A 22,900-nucleotide genomic window follows, 5' to 3' on the forward strand; every position below is an offset into this window, starting at 1 on the left:
TTTGGACATTATACTCCATTTTTTTTGGTTATGGTATAGGGGAGGGGGATGAAATGTCTGAGTCGGCCTACTTATAGTGGGTAAAGGGGAACCTCAGCAGATTACCATGCTGTTATCGAAAAATAATCACTATACAAAGACCAAACCTGATACAATGGCGGTAGAGTGGTAGATACCACTTCTTTTGATCAAAATAAGAGCTTACAATACCGTTATATTAGGTGACGTGCAGCTCACGTTCTTTCTGGTGGAGTTCTTCACTTTTTCCATCTTCTCAATTTGGCTCAGACCGCCATTACACCTTCTCCAAATATGACTTGTGTCATGGTTAATGTCCTGTTCTCACAAGGTTAACTTTTGCCGGCCTCTCTGGATCTGGGAGGGGTATTTATACTCACTCCAAACCAGCATTCTCTGTCAGTTATACTGCTGTTCTGGTGTGTCTGACCCCTGGTGTGCGTGTAGTTTGCGTTGTTTGTTTGCTTCCCGTGTATGACCCGGCTTGTTCCTTCACTCTGTACTCCGTCTCTCGTTTTGGTTCTATTGTCTTTTCTGGTTCTGACCTCCTGGCTTGGCTATCGTTACTCCGTTACAGTTTACCCCTATTGTACCGTCTGTGCCCGTTCTGGTTTTCTGATCTATTGCTACGTCCCGACTATCCATTCTGTCTAATCCTTTGGTACTGTATTGCTATCTTGTGCTTTGACCTCGGCTTGATCTGGTTTCTGTCTCTGTCTATGCCCCTTGGTAACATTGTCCTGTAGTTGCCTTTCTAGGAGTTTCCCTGCAGCTCCTAGCTCTGTGGAGCTTAGGCCACGCCCCCAGCAGTCACGTGCTTCAGGTCCTGGAGCATGCATTGTCACCACTGCTGCCCGCTCCGCAGGTATCTTTGTGCACAGTATTTGTACTCAGGACATGCGCACTGTCTCAGTGAGCAAGTGCAGTGCGGTGTTCCTGACAACTTGTTTGCAGAGTTTACAGCAAGGACATATTTTACTTCACATATTTCTAGCACCGTCCCCATCTATTCCCAGACTACATGAACTTCATATCCTAGAGCTGGATAACCAAAGGAATACTGATATTATAATTGGAAGCCTATCTCGTTAGCTCACAGTGTCATGCCACAGTATTAAGATATATAAGGTGACAAGTCAAGACACATGAAAACATATATAAATGAAACATGCTTTATAAATACCTGTGGCCATAGAAAGATGGGGTAAATAGTGTGCTAGGATGCACCTCGACGCACGTTTCACCACCTCTGCAGCTTTGTCGGGAGGTTGAACTCCATATCCTGCTGATACCCCAATGCAGAGCCACTGCTGCTGCATTTGTTCCTATTAGTGTAACTGCTCTGTGGCATGACAGGTACAGCAATGAGAGAAACAACATTTTATTTTTTTTTTTAAATCTTCGGCATAGTTCTAGACATGTGGCCCTTTTGTTTAAAGCATTTCATCACTACTGGACACTCCCTACCAGGGCCAGCTCCATGTTTTTGTGGGCCCTGAACGACTGAGTCTCAGTGGGCCCCTTTAACACATACCACAATACATGATGCACAGATACTGCAGAGATATATAGGTATAGTACAATGCCAAAGATTTCACTTCTTTACAGTACGTGAGTGATATCTACTGTAAATTCTACAATAGCTCAGAAACTAACAAATCCTCGCAGCGCACAGTGTGACTGCAGACTTATCATTTTAGACTGGACAGTACAGTCCTCCATACAATATTATGGGCACCATATAGTCTGCCATACAGTATTATGGATAGCACATAGCCCACCATACAGTATTTTGGGCATTGTATAGTCCTCCAAACAGTATTATGGACACAACATAATCTTCCATACAGAATAATGGGCACCACATAGTATGCCATACAGTATTTTGGGCACCACATAGTCTCCATACAGTATTATGGGCACCACATAGTCTTACATACATAATTATGAGCACCACATAGTACTCCATACTGCATTATGGACACCACATAGTCCTCCATACAGCCTAATGGGCCTCATATAATGCTCCATACAGTATGTAATGGCCCCATATAATGCTCCATACAGTATGTAATGGCCCCATATATTGCCCCATACAGTATAATGGCCCCATATATTGCCCCATACAGTATATAATTACCCCATATAATGTTCTATGTAGTGTAATTGCCCCTTATATTTCTCCATACAGTATAATGAGGCTCCATATAATGCTCCATACATTAAAGAAGCACAAATACTCACTTCTCACATTCCCCGCAGACCCGGTCTCCTCAGCGTCTTCTGATTCTCTGCACTTCTCGGCAGAGGGTGCGCTGTAGTAGTGTCATTGCACTCTCTGCCCTCAATGTCACAGAGAGCTAGAAGACGGCGATGCTGAAGACAATCGAGCTGCGAGGAGAGGTGAGTGTTTGAGGTGGGGACCCGGTGCCAGTGCTGGACTGGGCTCCCCCGACTCATGGGCCACATACTGTGTCGGTGTCCCCGACGCCGTGTGGGCCCCCCTGTTTGTCCAGGTGTACTATGTGGTGACGCTGGCCCTGCCCTGTACTTAAAGGGAATCTGTCAGTAAGATCACCCATCCTAAGCTATCTATATGGGCATGAAGGTCATAGGAAGCTTTAACACAAAAGTTAAAGTCCCATAGAGGGGCTAAGTGAAAAAAAATATAAAAATGTAAAAAAAAAAAAAATCATAAAATAAGGAACAAAAAAATGAAAAAACATATCAATAAGCACAAATATTTATGTAAAAACAAAAATAATAAAAAAAAGTAAACATATCTTTTATAAAGGAATCATACCAAATAACATTATATTTTTTTAATTATTTTAGTTAATAATCTGGATGGCAAATGAATCTTAGTACAAACTGTGGTAAATCGTTCTCATGATTACACAGATCTGACTGTATGATACCTCTCACATACACTGGTTTCGTATTTTAGGTTTCGTTATACGTTTGAGATTTTCCTAACGTCAGAAAAAGTTCACCAATTTGGAACAGATGCTGCCGAGACCCTCCAGACGTGGACCAACGCAGTAGGGAAGGTGAGCGGATCAGTTTTGCATTACAGCTAGTAGGCCTAATTCAGACGTCACTGATTTTGGATCAGATTTTCATCAGTGTTCAATCAGTGAGCTAATTTTTACCCTCAGTGATTTTCTCTTATGTCAAAAACGGACCCAAAGACTTGTATGGGTAATATTTGTTCTGTAATTAGATCATAACCGTACATGTCTCGATGATTTTCTGGTGGACACAAGATCCTCAAAAAAAACATTGCATGGGAACAGCTCCATAGATTATAATGGATACAAGTTCTATCCATGAAAAGCTGATGTCTGAACGATGCTTTAGTCTCTGGATGATGCAGTAGAAAATTCTCATCTGTCATTTCAGTGGTTCACCCCAATCAGCTGTCACTGCCTGTTGGGGTACGAGTTCCAGCGTGTGGGGAGAATGCGCTACAAGGCCATGCTGAATCCCGACCAGTGGATGGAAGGGTTCTTCCTGTTACAGAAATGCCATCTTTTCATCTGTCCCGAGGAGCAAGGAGCTGCAGAAGACAGCGTGAACCTGCGTCGCCTACAAGAACTCAGTAAGTTGCAGGCTTGGGCTGCACGACGACTAAGACCATTAGAACACAACACAAAGCCATAGATTTCTGCATACAAGTGAATGTTAATGTAACGCTGTCACGACAAGCAAGTTGCAATAAGTCAGAATCATTTGGATTTTTTGCAAATTGATAGTCTGATACCTTATGTACCCATCGTAAAAGCAGCAGGCGAAATGCGCGTCGAGACACGGGCAGGTGATTCCCCCTCTCTCTTCTTCATGAGTATGCAGTGCTGTCTATATTCATGAGGCTGCTTTATATCTGAACTCTGTAGGCTTTTTCCGGGATTACTGCTTTGAGCAGGGGGTCGGACCAGATGGCCCAGGAGGTCCCTTCCAACTCTACGATTCTATGATTCTATGTTGATACTCTGAATTTACATGCTACTCAAGTTTTCCAAATCTGCACTTGCTACTTTACTTCCTTAGGAATTGTGAGCATCAGCTGCACATCCATGTACCGAATTCTTTAATTTTCATGACAAGTGGGTAATCGTGATCTCAGTGTCCTCGCTCCTCACCCATCTTGTAACACAATTGCCCGACCTCTGATCGGCCTTCCCCAAACCCATCGCCGTACCACGTAAATTAATCACCAGACATTGTATTGGATAAAATGGCCACAGCAGCCTTTTTTATTAATATAAAGTATAACAATTTTAACAACAAATATCAAAATAGGGGGAGGGGCGATTCTTGAGACCCCAAACTGTATCAGCCTCGGATCAATATCCTACAAAACTTGCCACCCCCGGCCGAATCTTGTCTCCAGCCGTTAAGCACCAGCTCAGAGACCTTAAGAGACTCGCCCGGCCAAACTCTGCCGTAACTGGCCACGGCTCCCATATTAACTTGTCGGTATCACCATACCGTTACATTCCATGTGATCCACCGAAGGGGGAGTCCAGGACCTTTGCGATCCCCCCCCCCAATCCGCCATTTCTAGCACCATCAACCTCAAGGACCTCCTCCCCACGCCACGCTGCCATGACGAAAGTGCATATAACTTGGTTAAACACAGACTATTTTTTTTTTTGTTTGACCTCTTCTTCCCCTAAACACTAACAACTTAACTGACCAGTATAACAATTAACAAAGGGGCGGGTGGGTGGGAGCATGTCATCTCTGCTATGGGGCACCTAAAATGGTTGCCCTAGCCCTGTGACCATCCCCTTTATAGTGCTCCCCCTCCCTTCCAGAATTCCTCCTACCATCCCATAGCCCCATCCCTTCGCACGCACGTACTCAAAACAATTAACCCTATCCGACCCAGTCCTATACACCAGCTCTCCCACCTATGGTCCCCTCAGCCTTGTCATGATGGCCTCCCTTCTAAGGCCTGTGGCCCCAGTACGGCCTCACTAAACACTTAGGTTGAGCCAAACTGTCTGGCGATACTTATTGGCTGTATAATCCTGTTGCACGTGTCACTTTATTATTTTTTCAGGATTTTGGATATATCAAATGGGCTGAATAATATACCTAATGAAATGTTTTTTGCACTTGCACTTTTTTGCATATATAGATTTGTGATATTATAACTCTTTGCCTAACAGGCACTGTTATACATTTTTTATATCAGAGTTGGATGTCCATTCGTGTATAATGTTCTCGATTTCCCTAAATTCATGTGGAGATCACCCAGTCCTAGTATTTTCCCTGTATTATTTTTTAATTGACCGCATGGTGTATTATCTTTGTATTTTTTTAATTTTTCAAGTAATAAAGTATTCTTATTTTATATTCAAATTTTTATTATTTCTTGGTGAGAGTAGTTTACTCCATTCTTTCTTGTTCATGAGCTTATTTACTTGCACTATTCTTTGTTGGATCAGCAGCATACAGCAATCTTTAGCCACATGACCCGTTTTGCGGCCAACACCATCATGTATCCCCCCAGGTAAATGCTCAGTATCAGTAGTAGCCAGACATGTTCGAAATCGCCACTTCGGGTGGTATTTTGTGTACTGACGGTATTTTTATTTGCAAAGCAACCAGCGTGCAAAAGATTGTGAGCGCTGTCAATTTTCCAACATATAAATAATATAATGATGAACTACTCATCCATTTGTTTCTAATTGCAGCTGTGGCACCAATCACAGAAAATTCTGAAAAGAAAGACGTATTAATTCTTGTAGAGAAGGGAAGGTAAGAACCATTTTGAAGTGCAAACTGAATGTTAGGCCGGTTTTACACGCTCTGATATTTCTGGTACCGAAAAAAACGGTGCCAGAGATATCAGTGTCCGTGTCTCGTGAATGTGATTTTGCGGCACACGTGTGCCAACTGTGTGCTGCCCATGTGCCGTTTTAACACCACACGGACGGCCACCGGGGAAGAAGCGCTACAGTAAGCGCTGTTCTCCAGTGGCAGGTGCTGAAGACGGCTCTCATTCTCCCCTACTCTGCCAGCGATCGGCGTGAGCAGAGGAGAATGTTGAGAGCCGTCTTCAGCACCAGCTGCTGGAGAACAGTGCTTACTGTAGCGCTTCTTCCCCGGCGCCGATACATGTCACATGGAGGACATCAATGTGTGTTCTCCGTGTGCACATGTCCGGGACGGTTTTGCGGACAGTGCTGTCGGTAAAAAATGGACATGTCAGCGTGTTTTGCCCATGAACACACGGTCCATGAAAACACACTGACTTGTGCTAAGACGTGTGTCAGTGTCTCCGGTTAGTGTGAAAACTGTCAACAGACATACCAGAGACACTGATGAAAGAGGCCTTACAGAGGAAATATGTGCCATCTTGTGGCCAGAGACTAGAGATGCAGATAAAAGTCACAATGTTTTTAATGTGTACATCAGACACTAAGGCAGTATTCACACATTGTTTTTTTGCTGCGTTTTTTTTGCTGCGTTTTTTTGCTGCATTTTTTTAACTCAAATTTTAAGCTGCATTTTACAGTAGCAGCAAAAGCTATGAGATTTCAGAAATCATTGTTTTTTTTCCTGTCTGAATAAGAAAACTACTGCTTTTTTAAAACTGCAGCATGTCACTTCTTACAGCGTTTTTTCACCCATAGAAAGCAATGAGTAAATGTAAAAAAAGTAGAAGAAACAAAGTAAAAAATACAGAAATCAGGTTTTGCTGCATTTTTAGTTACTGCAGTATGAGAAACCCATTAATTTTTTGATTTTTCCAAATTTAAACCATAATGTCTTGGTCTCCTCACCTGAGAATGACAGCTAGGATTAGTACTGTTTTATTAAATTATTGATGTGTGCACAGGAAACATTGTTCAACCAAGGTGTGAAATTGAACAATACCTGACAAACTCAAGGGCTGACCAATGTGTTAAAGTAAACAGTGTCCTACAAACTCAATGCTATGCCACTGGCTTAGGTAAACTATTCCCAACCATTTCACCTCTCCCTACTGTTACATTTGTAATTCTGTATTTTTTCTTGCACTCATGTGAACTTTTTGTTCAGAATAGCAGAATAGTCACAATTTTTTCAGACATAAAAATCTTTTTCTACTAAATAATTTGATGAAATTGCCCTTTTTTCCAAAAAAATGGTTTTCTAGTTTCACATTTGTCTTGCATTGGTGACTTGTGTTCATGCTTCTGTGGTGGAAGCAAAACTGAATTTTGGGACTGGGATCCTGGAAAATAGAGCAAAAAAACGCAGCAGAACCTGCTTTTTGTAAGCAGCCTCTTTACTGCCAAGAGAGCAGGTTTTGCCTGCAGAAAAAAACGCAACTTGTGAACGTAGTTTTAGGCGGTGTTTGATGCATAGTTTTTACATTTTTGTACAATAAAATAGAAAGGGTTAAAACCAATAAAAGGCTGGACTAACCCTTCCTGTCGCCACAGCTCACCACCCTGTCCACCATTTTTTTCCTCTGGTGATCTTCCAGTGCTGATTAGGACGCACGCAATCATTGACTGTCCCCCCCACATTCCCTCCCGCACCTTTGATTATTACGCTTTGGGGTCTGGAGTGCCCTCGGAACATAATAAACATTGTTTCCGGAATCGGAGCATTTTCAGACCAAATCTTTTTTACAACAAATCAAATCTTCTCTAAATAAATTTTGGGAGATTTTCTCATCTCACTCCAGGAAGATAATGGTGTAAAAAGTGGAGTATTATTTCCAGAAGAATATAGAAATTGTAGGAAGTAGCAATCCTAAAAATCACTATCGATCCTATATCGATTTTTGCCTCTTGACTTAGGATAAAAGTCAAAGCCAAAATCTCAATTTGTAGACACTAGACACTGTGTTTCTGGGTACTGCCCCTCATCAGTGCAAAGTGTGAGATATCGCTCTCCGCAAGAATAAACGTTACCCCTTGGACCCCGGCCACTGAAGAGGGGCAGTACCCCGAAGCACAGTGTTTGCAAATTGAGATTTTGGTTTTGCTTTTATCCTAAGTCATGTGACAAGGCTCGTTAGAGGGTCGATATTGACTTTTAGGATTGCGGATTCCAATAGGTGGCACTAGTCCTCTTCCTCTCTGTAGATACAATTTGCATATTTCTCAGAGGAGCATTGCAAGGCTTAAAAGTCTCCTCACCTTGGCATGTCAGGCTTGACATGTCACTCTCCGCAAGGAGAAACATTATCCCTTTCATTTCCAGAAGAGAAATATCATAAGATACATCAATTTATCATTACAACCGTTTGATAAATTTGGAGCAAATAACAGCACAAGGAAGTGATTTTCAAAGTGCCCTGATAATGACTTTCTCCCCATCATTTTTTTCTTTCCCAAGGACATTGTACCTTCAAGGAATTACACGTGCTGACTTCACTGCTTGGAGCAGCGATATCCAGGCAGCCGCCTGCAGCGGTGGCAACATGCTACGAGATCAGCAGCTCAGCAGGAATGACATTCCCATCATTGTAGACAGCTGCATTGCCTTCCTTACTCAGTACGGTGAGTCCGCTGTATGTAGTGTATGAAATTAGCACTCGTCAACAAATCCAGAATAGCTTTATGTTTGTTTCAAGCAACCATACCGCCTTGAACCTGTCAGGATACTGCCAGACTTGGGAAGCTTTCTTGCTGTCCCTGGAGGTCCGTGGCATGTCCCAACTTCAACCGTATCTTCTTCTTGAAGACACAGCGTTGAATACACAGATGGAACAGGAAGCCCTCAGTGCCCCCAAACATTTGGGGTATTTTGTGGGCATCATAAAGTGAGGGGGTAATTCTGGTTGCAATATACTATGGGGGCATTGGTGTGTGTCGCGTACTCAGAGTGTGTGTGTGTGGGGGGGGGGGAAATGGGAGCATCATACTGTTTAGAAAGTCATTGTGTGGGTATTATTCAGCATGAATGACATCATAAAGTGTGTCCGTCATGAAAGTGCTGTGTGGGAACCCTAAGAGGCCTCACTATGGGCATTATTTCACACAAAATCAAGTGGGCGGAGCGTAGCTCATTGGATAAAAATTCCACAGCAATGTGCACCACAAGAACTGTTCCTCCATGTGTAACATCTACAGATGCCCCTAATATTGATGAATGTAGACATAGTGAAGGCCCACATTTAAAACACAATGTGGTCCCCCCTCCTAGTGCCACCTTTCTGCCCATGTAACTATATGTCAAGTTGTAATAACTAAGCACAAATCAAATTGTTTTAGGCCTCCGTCACGAGGGAATTTACCGTAAAAATGGCGCCAAGTCTCGGATAAAGCTTCTGATGGAGGAGTTCCGAAAGGATGCCCGAAACGTCAAACTTCGCATCAGTGACAACTTTATTGAGGATGTCACAGATGTGCTGAAGAGGTTCTTCAGGGAATTGGATGACCCCATTTTTACCACAGAACTTCACCCACAGTGGAGAGAGGCAGCAGGTAATGTCCTACTAACGGGAGCATGTTCAGCTACAGACAGATTTCTTTTGTGTATTCATTTTTTTTGCTCCCCTTCTTTCAGCTGCCATCATTTTATTTTCCACTGACATAGCCGTATGAGAACGTGATTTTTTCAGGATGAGTTGTGGTTTTATATGACACCCTCCACTTTAGCATAAAAAGCAATAAAAAATAATAAAAAAAAACAAAACTTTAAGTGGGCTGAAGTGATAAAAAGCACAATTCCATTTATTTTGTGTTTTTACAGCGTTCATGTCACTATAAAAATGACCCAGCAACTTGATTCTTCAGATTAGTACAATTACGGAGATCCCAAATATAAGCTTTTTTCATATTTTAGTGGCTAAAAAAATATAAATAACAAACAAAATTAAATGTGATTTATATCACCATGTTATTAGACCCGTGACTATTTTTTTTTATGCAGCTATGGGGGGCTTGTTTTAGGTTTGGTGAGACATTTTTATTGATACCACAGTTTTTTCTGCTGCAAATCTAGCAGGGTTCTTAATGCTGAGCCATGTGTAACCCTGCCCACACCACTGATTGGCCACTTTCTGTGAACCCTGTATATAGACAGAAAGCTGCTAATCATTAACACTTTTTTTGTTTGTATACAGCTCGTTGTCTTGGAAACCGACCACTGCTGTTAGGCAGAAAAACATGCACATTGCTTACAAGCACTTTTCTATTGAGCTTGTAAGAACAGTTTTGAAGCTGTCCGAGATCCGCTGGAGTGCGCTGTTATCTCCTGACCAAAGCCAGGTTCAGCACAGTGCTGACAAGGTAGACAGCAGGGGTGGTCGGTCTCCTAGGCAATGTGAACAAAAGGCAGCTGTAAAACAAACAAAACAGCTCATAGGCTCAAAAGAAAAGAAAAATGTTAGTATCTCAAGAATGGATGGAAATTTTAATAAACAGTAAATTGCAAAAGTGCTTGTTTTCAAAGCCCTATCTGACAATATCCATCTACAAAGATGGGAATAACTATTTAAGTTCAATGTAGAAGTAAAAATCCACAACATACCCCAATACCCATTAATCAAGCAAGGGGGCACAGAAACATCAGGTAAGCTTTTCCTAGGTTTTTCATTTTACACTATCTATGGAATCAAAACTTCAGCAAAATGGCAACAAAAATTCTCACAATTCTGTGCAGGTTTGGTGCTGCGGACGCCTCTGCTGTTATTGGTGAAATAGTTCCGCACCAGTTTTGCACCATGAGAACAATGTATAAAAATCTTTTCTGACCTTCTGGTAGCTAAGCTAGACCATAAAAGTGAGGAAAAGCAAAAAATATATATGATTTGAAAAATATTAATAATTAAAAAAAATATTCCAGTAGCGCCACGCCAACACGTCTGAAGTGAAAAGCCGCATCATAATTCTACTACGTAGGCTAAGTAGGTCATGTTATCAATCAAATTATATCCAATACTTGTTGTGGAGAGAAAAGGAGTTGGCACTCACCGGTCTCAGTTGTCCATACTTTTATTGAAGACGGTTGAAACATGCTGCCGGGGAGAATGGGATCAGGAGTATGCAAGCGACCACGGCCATTTCGCACTATTGCGCTTCTACGGGTCACTCGAAATGACCAGTAGAAGCGCAATAGCGCAAAACGGCTGGTAGAAGTGCAATAGCGTTAAACGGCTGTCGTTGCTCGCATACTCCTGATCCCATTCTCCCCGGCAGCATGTTTCAACCGTCTTCAATAAAAGTATGGACAACTGAGACCGGTGAGTGCCATCTCCTTTTCTTTCCACAACAAGTATTCATTTCACTGCTATATCTGATTGAGCATCCGAGAGTCCAGGCTGAATGCCTAGCTTTCCATGCAGACGGCTGTTGCAACAATACACACTATATTCCTGGTGGGGCCATATTGGTTTTTGTGGTGCGGATTGCTTTCTTTCTTCATTGGACAAATTAGATGATAGTAGACCCATTTTTAATATGAATAATACAATGAATATAAAATTAGATAAACTATTATCTAAACATCCAAAATCAGAGCTGCAAAATAAAATAAATAAAAATGTATACCTGGTTAAACAATACAAGTCAAAAATAGGTAAAAATGGCCTGGTAATCAAAGGCGTTGTATGTTGATGAGCGATCCTTAGGATCGGTCATCAGTATGATAATCGTGGAGAGAAGCCACCCCCGTAAAGAGGCGCAACAGTGTTTAGAAGTAGAATAGAACCGCTCCCTACTCTGTATAGTGGCCATTCTCGGGCACTACAGTTCAGCTGAAAGTGAGCTGCAGTACCTCACAATGGCCACTACACGGTGTATGGAGCCATTATATTCCAGCTTCACAGTACGTAAATCCGGATCAATGTAGTGCTAGGTATCCTATAGATGATCAATTTATGACCATTTAAGGCACAAAACAAAAGTTTTATTAAGGTGTTAAAAACACCTTTTTATCCTTGTTTCCTTATATCACCTTGAATGCATACATAAGATCAATTTTTGAGACTGAAGCACACACTGTTCAAAAACCAGGGCCAATATCCTACTAGGGTCATGCAATAGTCCATGTTTCTAGTGAGTCATTCTGTGATTTAGTGCAGAGGATTCTTCAGATCGCCAGTTTTCTGTACACAGTGTCCAGGCTCCTGTTACAGAATTGCTTGATTTATCCACCTAAATAATAAATTTGCAATTTGCTAAAAAACTGAACTCTGGCTTGGTAAGCCGTGAAATTAGAAAAACAAGGTACTTGCCTTGTGTCCTCCCGCTTATTCCTTTCTTCTGTATCACATCAGCATTTTTTACGGTTGCTCATCCCTTTAGTTTGTTTTCATTTTGGCTTATTTATGTGCCTCTCTGTGTTACAAAAGGCCAAAACGTGTCCCTGATGCTTGTGTATGGCGAAAAACAGAACCCATCTTGTTATTTTACATATAAACATCCAAGGGATTCTCTGGCAAGTACACTGCATTTTTTTCAGAATGGGTGTAAAACAATATCCAATACAGTGATCTGCTGTCTGACCCATTCCTAAAAGATTCAATCCCCCACCGCTGTCTAATTCCTCCTGCAACAAGGAGTTCAGCTAATCACTGGTTGAAACAGGTTACTGCTGTAGCCAGTGATTGGCTGCAGTGGTCCATCTGTCATCATGACATCATCACTGTAGTGTGAAGATGAGAATGGAGCACAGGTCAGACAGCTAAGTTGTACTACAGGAAGCGTAAAGAAGGCAAGATAGCCACATTGTACAGTACACGTTGATATGGCTCTTTATACATGTCCTCGGTTTCTTTGGAAAGGGCATATAGTAGGCATCACTGTCACACTGTGACTGTACGTAAATAGGGAACGGAGCTCTGCACTATCACTGGGGCTGGAACCCTAATTGTCCCTTCTCCCAAAGGTACCTCTAAAGGTGAGGAGGTCTGGGACACCAGCCTTACTGTTCTCCTGTTATACCCTAAGCTATCCCCTCCCTCTCCCCAGGAGACCTGGGACAGAAATGCTAGTGTATAAGCACGTAAGACAAACAGTGATAACAAAAAGCAAATAACATACAAAACACTCACTAAAGGTATAAAGGTATATAGGGAACGGTAGGAATGTAGAAACCAAAAGGGAATAGGGAAATAAGAAAAGTATACACCTAAAAATAACAATCAACAATCTCCAGCAGCAACAACGATCTCTATCTCAGCACAGCAACTCCAAGGAGTTAGGAAGCAAAGCTTTCAGTAGCGAGGAAGAGAAGGTCTGGCCAGATTTTATTGGGAGAGGAAATGACAAGGTTAGGAACAGCTGTAAGATGGAGCCGCAAGTTTCTAACCAGCATAGAAATGGTTGTTAACATCTTAAGCACCAAAGGAAACAAATTTAATTTAATAGGAAACACAAACACCTAGGTTAAATGGAAGATCTGCAATTCACAAGACATAGTGATTTTCTAACCCAGATCTCCAAGAAAGATGTGACCCACTTGTGACAATCACTTCTTGAAAACCACTGGCTCATTTACTTCTCCGATCTACACTGTGGTCACAATACTCATGTCGCTCATATTTGTTGGATGAGGAAAAAGTCTCCTGACATTGAGATTTGTTTGTGGCTTTTTTTAAAATTTTATTTTAAGTGTTATATTTATTGCAACAAAATATGGACAAACTGTCTGCAGATTTTGCCTTTCTTCTTCTGACATCACCGCTGCACAGACCTCTCCACACTGCTGCACTTTCCTACATCTTATTCCTTTTCTCTGGCCACCACTCTACCTATGCCCTATGATCTGCAAATGGCCTATGACTAATCACCAATGCTCATTCCTAGATATCGGCATTCCTAGACATCTAAACAGACCAATGAACACATACCATGCTCATTCATGAGGTCAATGATTATTAAGTAGACTTAAAAATTGTCATTATCAACAACACACCATCTTGTAAAATGGAAATGTGCTGCCGACAACATGACTTTATATAGACACAGAGCAGTTATAATAATGATCGTTCTATGCACATAAAACATTCGTCAGCATGCGAAAATAAGCCTGTAAATGACAGACCAAGTTTTTTAAAGCCTATTGGCATCCCTTAAACCTGCTATAACATTGCTCATAAACTGACACTCCTACTCCTATCTCCAAGACTTCTTACGTCCTGCACAAGTTTTCTGGAATGCGCTACACATCATAATCAGGTTAATTTCCAAAGATAGTTTTAGACTGGATCTGCACATCAACTATTTTAAGGCTATGCTCACACATTGCGTTTTTGCTGCTTATATAGAAACATTTCAAGAAGCTTCGTTTTGCCTTAACAAAGAGCTTGCCTCCGTTGGCGAGACTTTTTGGCTTGTCAAAAATGGAAAACATTACAAGGGCAAAAAAGATGGATGGGATGCTGAGGGTGAGGATGTGGTTTGTGAGGTTTGTCTTTGTGATGGATTTTGGGAAGTTGGAGCGAAAGATACATTGTGTGCCTGTGTTGTGATATGATGTGGGTTGTTTGTTTCCTCACTGTGGCTATATGCCTCATGTGGGCCATGTGCCCAACAAGGAGCATTTTCAGACTGGAATGATCGTCTTGTACCCCGTTGCCCAAAGCGACCTTGCAGCTGTTGTCCTTGCTGAAAATAGTCAGCATGGCCATATGCATCATAAAATCATAGAATCGTAGAGTTGGAAGGGACCTCCTGGGCCATCTGGTCAACCCCCTGCTCAAAGCAGGATTCGCTAAATCATCCCAGTCAGATGTCTGTCCAGCCTCTGTTTGAAGACTTCCATTGAAGGAGAACTCACCACTTCTCGTGGCAGCCTGTTCCACTCATTGATCACTCTAACTGTCAAAAAGTTTTTTCTAATATCTAATCTGTGTCTCCTCCCATTCAGTTTCATCCCATTGCTTCTAGTCTTTCCTTGTGCAAATGAGAATAAAGTTGATCCTTCTACAATGTGACAGCCCTTTAGATATTTGTAGACAGCTATTAAGTCTCCTCTCAGTCTTCTCTTTTGCAAACTAAACATTCCCAAATCCTGCAACCTTTCCTCATAAGACAGGGTTTGCAGACCGATCACCATTCTGGTCGCTCTTTTCTGAACTTGCTCCAGTTTGTTGATGTCTTTTTTAAAATGTGGTGCCCAAAACTGGACACAATATTCCAGATGAGGTCTGACCAAAGAGGAGTAGAGGGAAATAATGACTTCACGTGATCTAGACTGTATGCTTCTGTTAATACATCCTAGAATTGCATTTGCCTTTTTTGCTGCTGCATCACACTGTTGACTCATATTCAGTCTGTGATCTATTAGTATACCCAAGTCTTTTTCACATGTGCTGCCACTTAGCCCTATTCCTCCCATTCTATATTTGCTTTTTCATTTTTATTGCCCAGATGTAGTACTTTGCATTTCTCCCTGTTAAAAACCATTCTGTTAGTTGCTGCCCACTTCTCCAGTTTATTTAAAAGCTGCTTTGAGGCCCATGGTGGTACCGGTCAATAAAATAATGAGATGGACCAGATGCAGGAGGCATTTGTGTGTAGCTATGAGTAGGCCTCAAAGTTTGTTGGCCATGGAGATGCTGCTGGTCCTGGGAATGTTGTGGTTGGACGTTTGTGTTATGACCTGTCTCTATCTGTTGCCCAGTGTTTGCAGTGTGATGTGTATGAGTCTGTTGTTGACTGGCTGGTTGCGGATGGTTTGAGGGTGTTGGTAATGGAAGTGTGGCAGAATCAGTGGTGTGGGGAATTTGTGCAAGAATTTGGTTTTGATACATTCTATGAATACATTCAAAGATGGCTTGGGGGTTATTTGGAGGGATTGCTGCAGATAGAAGCTGGAAGATTGCAGTTTTAGTTGGTAGGCGGTAATGTGTAGGAATTTGGCGTAGGTGCTGGGCCAAACTTCGAGCAAAGGCTTCCTCCCCATCATCAGTGATTGTGCGTTGAATATAGTCCAGCACGCGACTATCAACCTCTCGGCGGATAGATTGTGTTGGCTGCTCTCTCCTTCTTCGCAATCGACGCGGAATAGCAGTTGCTTGGGGTGAGGTATCAAGGGCCAGAGTTGGGCTGCTGCTTCGTGCCTGCTCCTCTTGTTCAGTTCTAGTTTGTGCTGGCAAATCAGCTACTTGTTGTTCCTCCACGGAAGGTCCAGGAGCACCCTCCCATACGGTTCCTGTTTCTTCATTTTGTGATTCTGCTTGCTCTGCCTCAGATGGTGGCTCGGGATCTGCTAAGTTTGATTCCGTTCTAGCAAACAGATCCGGAAATATTAAATATTTTTTAAGTCAAATGTATAGAACACATTTAAAAACGAAACAATTACTTACGGTCTTAAATCCATGATTGGTGCCAAAAAATTAAGGCGGCTATTATACAAATATGGTCTTTTTCTCGATGCTGCCGAGCCACTTTTCTTACGATTCTGACGTTCCCTCCTGTAGGTATCTCTACAGCTGCGCCATCTACGTTGCACATCTTGCACTTTGAAATTAAAAAGCAAAATCAAAACTTAGGCCAAAAAAGGGCAGAACAATTGATCAAAACCAAACTAGGCCTCAAATATTTGACCAAAATTTTATTTAAATTTGTTTAAAAATTTAAAACAAAAGCAAAAACCAAAAAAAAGAAAAAAAAAGAAAAAATTAAAAAAATATAAAGAAAAAAAGAAAAAGAAAAAAATAAAATGAAAAAATAAAAATATAAAAAAAAGCAAAAGAAAAAATAAAAAACAAAATATAAAAAAACCAAAAGACAAAATAAAAAAAAAAGATTAACAAGTACAGACTGATTTAAATCAGACAGACTTGTGGACAAAGCAAGGGGCTCGTGTTCGTCATTAAATGTTTGTGGTTACAAAAGGTTCAAAAAGGGACATTGCCCAAGTCAAATGGTTACAAAAAAAGGGCCCTTTTAACATATATTTTGGATAACAGCACCACAAACTTATTTTAAAAAAAAAAGAAAAAAACACTTACTAATTCCCAACTGCACATCAGGATCACTTGCAGCATAATTTGTAAACAATTGGCGACAGATATACGTCCACGATGCGTCCTTCAAACTACGGTTTTGATAGTTGGTGTCTCTGGGAGCCCACAGCTCAGGCCGTTCTTGGACAAGTACCAACATAAGCTCCACATTTATGTTTCGGGGCATAGCAAATTTTGCACAGAAACTAAATCCGTGGAGGTGTGTCTGATGCAAGGCTTGCACACACTCCTTTTGCAACCAGCCCTCTCCGCACTTCCCTGTTTGCCACTTCCTGTTATGGGCTTTTTTTTTTTACAAACTTTTTGTGGTTACTTTTGAAGAAAAAACGGACAGAAAATGGATGGTCCGTTTTCTGTCCATTTTTTAATCGCACCCATTGACTTCTATTGTTGAAAATCACTGCAAATCGCAGCATGCTACGATTTTTTTCTCAGACCGATTTTGGCTGAGAAAAAATCGCAAGTGAGATGTCACCCATTGACTAACATGGGTCAGAGTGCAATCCGATTAAAAATCGGATTGCAATCGGCCGATTTAATTGCCAATGGGTATGAGGCCTTAGGCCGGGGTTACACTTGCGAGTGCAATGCGAGAAACTTGCATACCTGGCGCACTGCCATCGGCACTCGGCCCGGAGTATGCGGCTGCCTGTCTTTCTATGCAGCTGAATTCTCTGGTCCGATCCGCCGGCGGCAGTGACAGGTATTGATGCGAGTTTCTCGCATTGCACTTGTAAGTGTGACCCCGGCCTTAGAAACATCATTAATAACCAAGTATGTATTTTTTTTCAGAGCACTCAGAAAAGGCCAAGAGACTGGAGAAATACATGGAGTTGATAAACCATCTTCCAAAAGTAAACCGAGCAACACTGGCTGCTCTGATTGGTCACCTCTATCGGTAATCAGCTGTACCAATGTCATCTTCTGCTTTCTGGATCCCATCTACCCTTCACCTATATTCACTTATTTTCCAATTTTTTTTTTGTCAGGGTCCAGAAATGTGCAGATTTAAACCAGATGTGCACCAAGAATCTGTCACTGTTGTTTGCTCCCAGCCTATTTCAGACAGAGGGAAAAGGAGAACATGAGGTCAAGATAATGGAGGATCTGATTGACAACTATGCCAGTGTCTTCTCTGTAAGTGGAGTCTTTATTTTTTATTGATCAGATGTTTGATAAAAAAAAATTAATTCTAATTTCTACGACCTGATATTAACAGGAAGGGCTACAAATTGTAATTAAAGGATTTGTCTCGTATATCATTTTGTTCCGTGATAATTCAGAGGTCAATCCAGGTTTTCCTTTTCTCATCATTTCAACATTTCTGGGGATTTTTAAACCCCCAACCCCAGTCCATCCCTCCCGGGAACCTGTCCACCACTTCCAGGTACTTCCCTTTGGCTTGGCTACCTGGGGTGTACATATACAACGTCCACTATGTCCAGTAGTCCTAGGACATCCAGGACAGTTGGCAGGCATGTTTAATTGGGGCAAAAATTCTGATAGTTTCCCTCACTTTGTATTTAAATACAATGGCAAACGTAGAATGGCTTGTTGGTGATGTTTGTTCTCCCCAGGCACACGACTACCCACGCCCTAGATTGAGCCATACACCTAAATTCCCAAATAGTAGGGTACATTTATATACACACAGCCCTGAAAGTTTTTAACATTATATACATTTATAATAGTAATTTCAGAGAATAAGTGTAAGGAAAAAAAATGGAAGGATCCATGTCACATTTTTACACATCGGGTGTACTATGTGTAATAATCCATTTTTTGCTGACATTTTTTATGGTGGAGGAATCCCTGCAACAACCAGTGACCTATGTAGACGTCACAGCCCAGGTGCGGATGTTTAGTGTGGCCTCAGGAGCTTAGATTGTGCCATACAGGTCAGGTGCCAGCTGTGTTACACAGTCAGCCGCTGCTTCCAAAAACAGCAACTGGAGTGAACTCCGATCACTGCCGTTTAGATGCCTCTGTCACGTCTTACAGCCGTATTTAAACGGTTTGAAATGGTGCAATTGTCTGTGGAGTTTCTATCACCCTATTTGTGATTCAATCCCAAGAAGCCATTGGGGTACCATGGCAACGGGGCATACCGAAAACCCTTATTACCTCCATCTTGGTGACCCTATGAAGCCTAAGTCTGTTATTTGGCTTCAAAGGAGATTGTCATTTTTATTATAGCCACAAGTTCAGAACATTTCAGGATCTGCACTGGATTCCAGGATTATGCTCTTAATTCTAATTTAGTAACTAAACAGGTTTAAATAGAGACTATAACATCTACACTGACTACAATATTTTTTTTTTCTTCAAGATTGATGAAGAGCAAGTGACGCAGATGGATTTAGAAAATAGCCTAATTACCACGTGGAAGGATGTCCAGGTAATGAGCTGTGTGATTGCAGCCAGGTATGTTTTCCTGAAACCCTTTCCCTGCTGTACCCCAGTTGATAGAGCTCTTAATTTTTGTACTGAGGGACGATGGCTCTGATTCGTTCCATCTGTGGTTTGAGCACCATGAATCTAATGGCAGGTTCCCTTTAAAAAAAAAAGCAATCTCTAAAAACACAATAAGACACAAAGTTCATCTGCTTTTTTCTCTTCCCTCTGTAGCTGTCACAAGCTGGGGATCTTATTATAGAGGTTTACTTGGAAAGGAAGGAGCAAGATTGTTGTGTTACACTAAAGGTTAGTAATCTTTAATCTACTCAAAGGGCTTTTCCGCTCTTTTTTTAAAGTTAGCAGAGAAATGCCATACATAAAAAAGGAAGCCTTACTTCACCAGGGGGAAAAGCGGAAATCTGGTTGACTTTTAAAGGAGGGGAAAGTGCCCTCTACTTCAGGACTGTAAGCAATGACCTCCCGATCACCAGTCACCTGACCTCCATGGCCTCAGCGGTCACAGTTGGTCATTACTGTCGGCTTTGGAGTAGAGCAGAACACTCTTTTACATAAAAGACATGTAAATGCCCTGTGTCCGGTCCAATGGTCGGTGTTTCTTCTTCTTTTCTCCACCCCATCCGTGTCCGCTGTCCGCAATATTTTCAGGAATTTGAGTATTTCTCCTCCATAGTTTGTGCGTGCGCAAAGCAATCTTACCTTGTGCGCGCGCAGTATGCTTTGCCCAACAGCAGGCAAAGCCGAAAATCATTACTGCGCATGAGCCGGTGCACTATGTCCCGGAACACAGCGAAATACTTTTGGGACATAGTGCACCAGAGTAATTATTTTCGGCTTTGCCCGCAGTTGGGCAAAGCATACTGCGCGTGCGCAAGGCAAGATTGCCTTACACACGCGCGAACTATGGAGGAAAAATACTCAAATCCCCAAAAATATTGCGGACAGCAGCCACGGATGGGGTGGAGAAAAGAAGACGAAACACCGCCCATCGGACCGGACACAGGGCATTTACATAGCCCGTCAATTTGAGGTGACAGATTCCCTTTAAAGGGAATCTGTCAGCATGTTTTTGCTATCTGATCAGAGAGCAGCCTGATGTAGGCAAAGAGAAGCTGAAACTAACAATGTATCACTTAGGTTACTGGGTGCAGCCGTTCTGACACAATCAGAGCTTTTAGATTTGTTAATTGCAAAGTAAGCAACTTTAAAAATTACTTCTTAAAAAATCATCTCTACTTTCAAGAACGGAAGGATTTTTGAATTTTTTAAATTCTTTCTTTTATTGAAGTATAAGTAGCAAACAAAATGTAAAAACCTATTATAAAGTACTGACATGAAAACATAAGTACAGATGAAGTCAACGGATCAACCAGGCAGTAAAGTAATCGATAAATTGTAGAGGTGGGCATGTCCAGATTGTAGGACGACTGAGGTAAGACAATATTCTAAAAAGATCGGATATATCTAGGGCTCTGCAAAGAAGTAAAGCAGGACGTCTAATGGGGTGAGGGAGGAAGGTAGGAAAAGGAAATATCGCAGGGTAGGAAGGATTTTTAATTTAATTGTTTGATGCTCATTGGTTAGGTTACTGGCCATTTCTACACTCTATTGGCGAAGGCCGAACTACTAAGCAAAGCATGCGTACAGTCTCTTTGCAACTGGATCGCTGGATCCAGCCAGCTTCACTCTCCGTGCTCTCTTCTGAGTCTGCCGAGACGAACCTACCACTGTTATCAGCATCTGACCAGTGGCTCAACCATGCCGCTAGCTATATCTGTCAATCATCAGAGGGCACCGCCCCCTTCCGGGAAATAGTAAGCTGGCAGGCAAGAGAGCAGGGCACTCCTGAAAGCATACTGTACCATGAGATAACGCCTTTACATCGTACACATCTTCTCTCTCATTTCACAAGATACTTGGATATTGTCCCTTAGGCTATGTGCACACGCTGCAGTTTTTGCTGCTGATCCGCTGCAGTTTTGGCCGCAGCGGATCTGCAGCAGTTCTGCAGAGTGTACAGTAGCATGTTATCCTATGAGATTTACATTCTGCTGTGCACATGCTACGGATTTTTAACTGCGGAAAAGCTGCGGTTTTGAATCCGCAGAAAGAAATGACATGTCACTTCTTTTCTGCGGATTCTGCTGCGGTTACCATCTCCTCCATTGTAGAGGTGATAAACCGCAGGGCAAAACCGCAGGCCAATTCGCAGGTAAAACCGCAGGTCATTTTACCTGCGGTTCTGCAGATAAAAATCCGCAGGCCAATCCGCAGCATGTGCACTTAGCCTTAATGTTATTGAAGGCCAGAGTCGACCTTGTGTGTGAATGACCTGTTATCACTACTTCAAGGGCCACTATTTCAATCCCAAATTACTAGTGATGAGCGATTGTGCTGGGATAAGGTGTTATCCGCGCATGCTCGTGTGCTAACCGAGTGACTTTGACATGCTCGAAAAATATGTTCGAATCCCCGTGCCTGCATGTCTCGCTGCTCTTCGACAGCCGCAACACATTCAGAAATTTCCTGTTTGTTAGACAATCCCTGCATGTTTTCCAGCTGTCAAACAGCCGCGAGACATGTAGGCATGGGGATTCGAACACATTTTTCGAGCACGCCGAAGACACTCGGTTAGCACATGAGCATGCTTCGACATCTTATCCCAGCACATTTTCTCATCATTAATAATTACCTTATGTTTTATATCGGATGATGTCACATGGTTACCACATGGCAGTGTAATTTGGGCACTATATCGTAAGCCGTAATACTGGCCCTTGTGTAGCTGCCCTTTCCATCAGTGTCTAAAACATGACACCTCCAGCATCCTGTCACTGGAGGTGAATAAAGTGGTCATATTTTGTAAAGTTAAAATCTTACTAATTGCCATAGTTAGTGATAGTGACACCCATGGCTGTTTGTACACTGGTGGCTATACTTGCATATTTGGCCTGCCTTACTTTTATTTTGGGTTGGCCTATCCCATATTACAAGATGACCAGATTAAAAACAAACTGATTTTGTCACGAGATGTCTATTGCTATATGTGTCCATATGTGGCCACCCATGTGGATTGCAGTCTGTCAGGATAAGCATATCACAATATTGCATTGACTTGGAATTGGAGATCTTCGAAAAATTCTCTGAACAGTAAGGGGGTTTACAGAAAGTTTTCAAAGTCAGTTGACTATGGGATGGACTTTTCCGATACAGTAAAAAGCCATTGTCATCATCTTTCAGGCCCTCGCAGCATTTGCCGTATAAATTATGTTATTACCGGATCCTTCCTTCTTAGGTTTCTCCTGTCATGACTGCCGAAGCTCTCACCAATCAGGTACTGGATATGCGGAATATTCAACCCAGTACGGATATCTGGCTGACTTTTGAAGTTTTTGAAAATGGAGAATTGGGTAAGTGATAAAACTGAAGGATCTGTATTTAACACATTTCACTTAGGTCCCTTAGAAATATCCAGTAAGTTTATTCCATTAATATTATCCTCTCCTCTTTCCTTCATTTCCCATTGGCTTATTAAAG

The 22,900-nt window shown here is 41.9% G+C and overlaps 1 protein-coding gene across 2 annotated transcripts in view; it reads left to right on the plus strand.

Annotated features, from left to right (window-relative positions):
- ARAP3 (ArfGAP with RhoGAP domain, ankyrin repeat and PH domain 3) overlaps positions 1-22,900 on the plus strand; it is a 238,723-nt gene that overhangs the window by 192,094 nt on the left and 23,729 nt on the right. For both annotated transcript variants that reach the window (XM_073568037.1, XM_073568036.1), the window contains exons 17-26: positions 2,966-3,068; positions 3,421-3,619; positions 5,724-5,787; positions 8,365-8,528; positions 9,243-9,455; positions 17,741-17,846; positions 17,938-18,085; positions 19,278-19,346; positions 19,577-19,651; positions 22,659-22,773. In XM_073568037.1, the coding sequence (XP_073424138.1) occupies positions 2,966-3,068; positions 3,421-3,619; positions 5,724-5,787; positions 8,365-8,528; positions 9,243-9,455; positions 17,741-17,846; positions 17,938-18,085; positions 19,278-19,346; positions 19,577-19,651; positions 22,659-22,773 (1,256 nt within the window). The remainder of the gene's footprint in view (positions 1-2,965; positions 3,069-3,420; positions 3,620-5,723; positions 5,788-8,364; positions 8,529-9,242; positions 9,456-17,740; positions 17,847-17,937; positions 18,086-19,277; positions 19,347-19,576; positions 19,652-22,658; positions 22,774-22,900) is intronic.

Source organism: Dendrobates tinctorius, unplaced genomic scaffold, assembly GCF_039654945.1.
Source record: "Dendrobates tinctorius isolate UK_male_01 unplaced genomic scaffold, ASM3965494v1 ptg000020l, whole genome shotgun sequence".
NCBI lineage: Eukaryota > Metazoa > Chordata > Amphibia > Anura > Dendrobatidae > Dendrobates > Dendrobates tinctorius.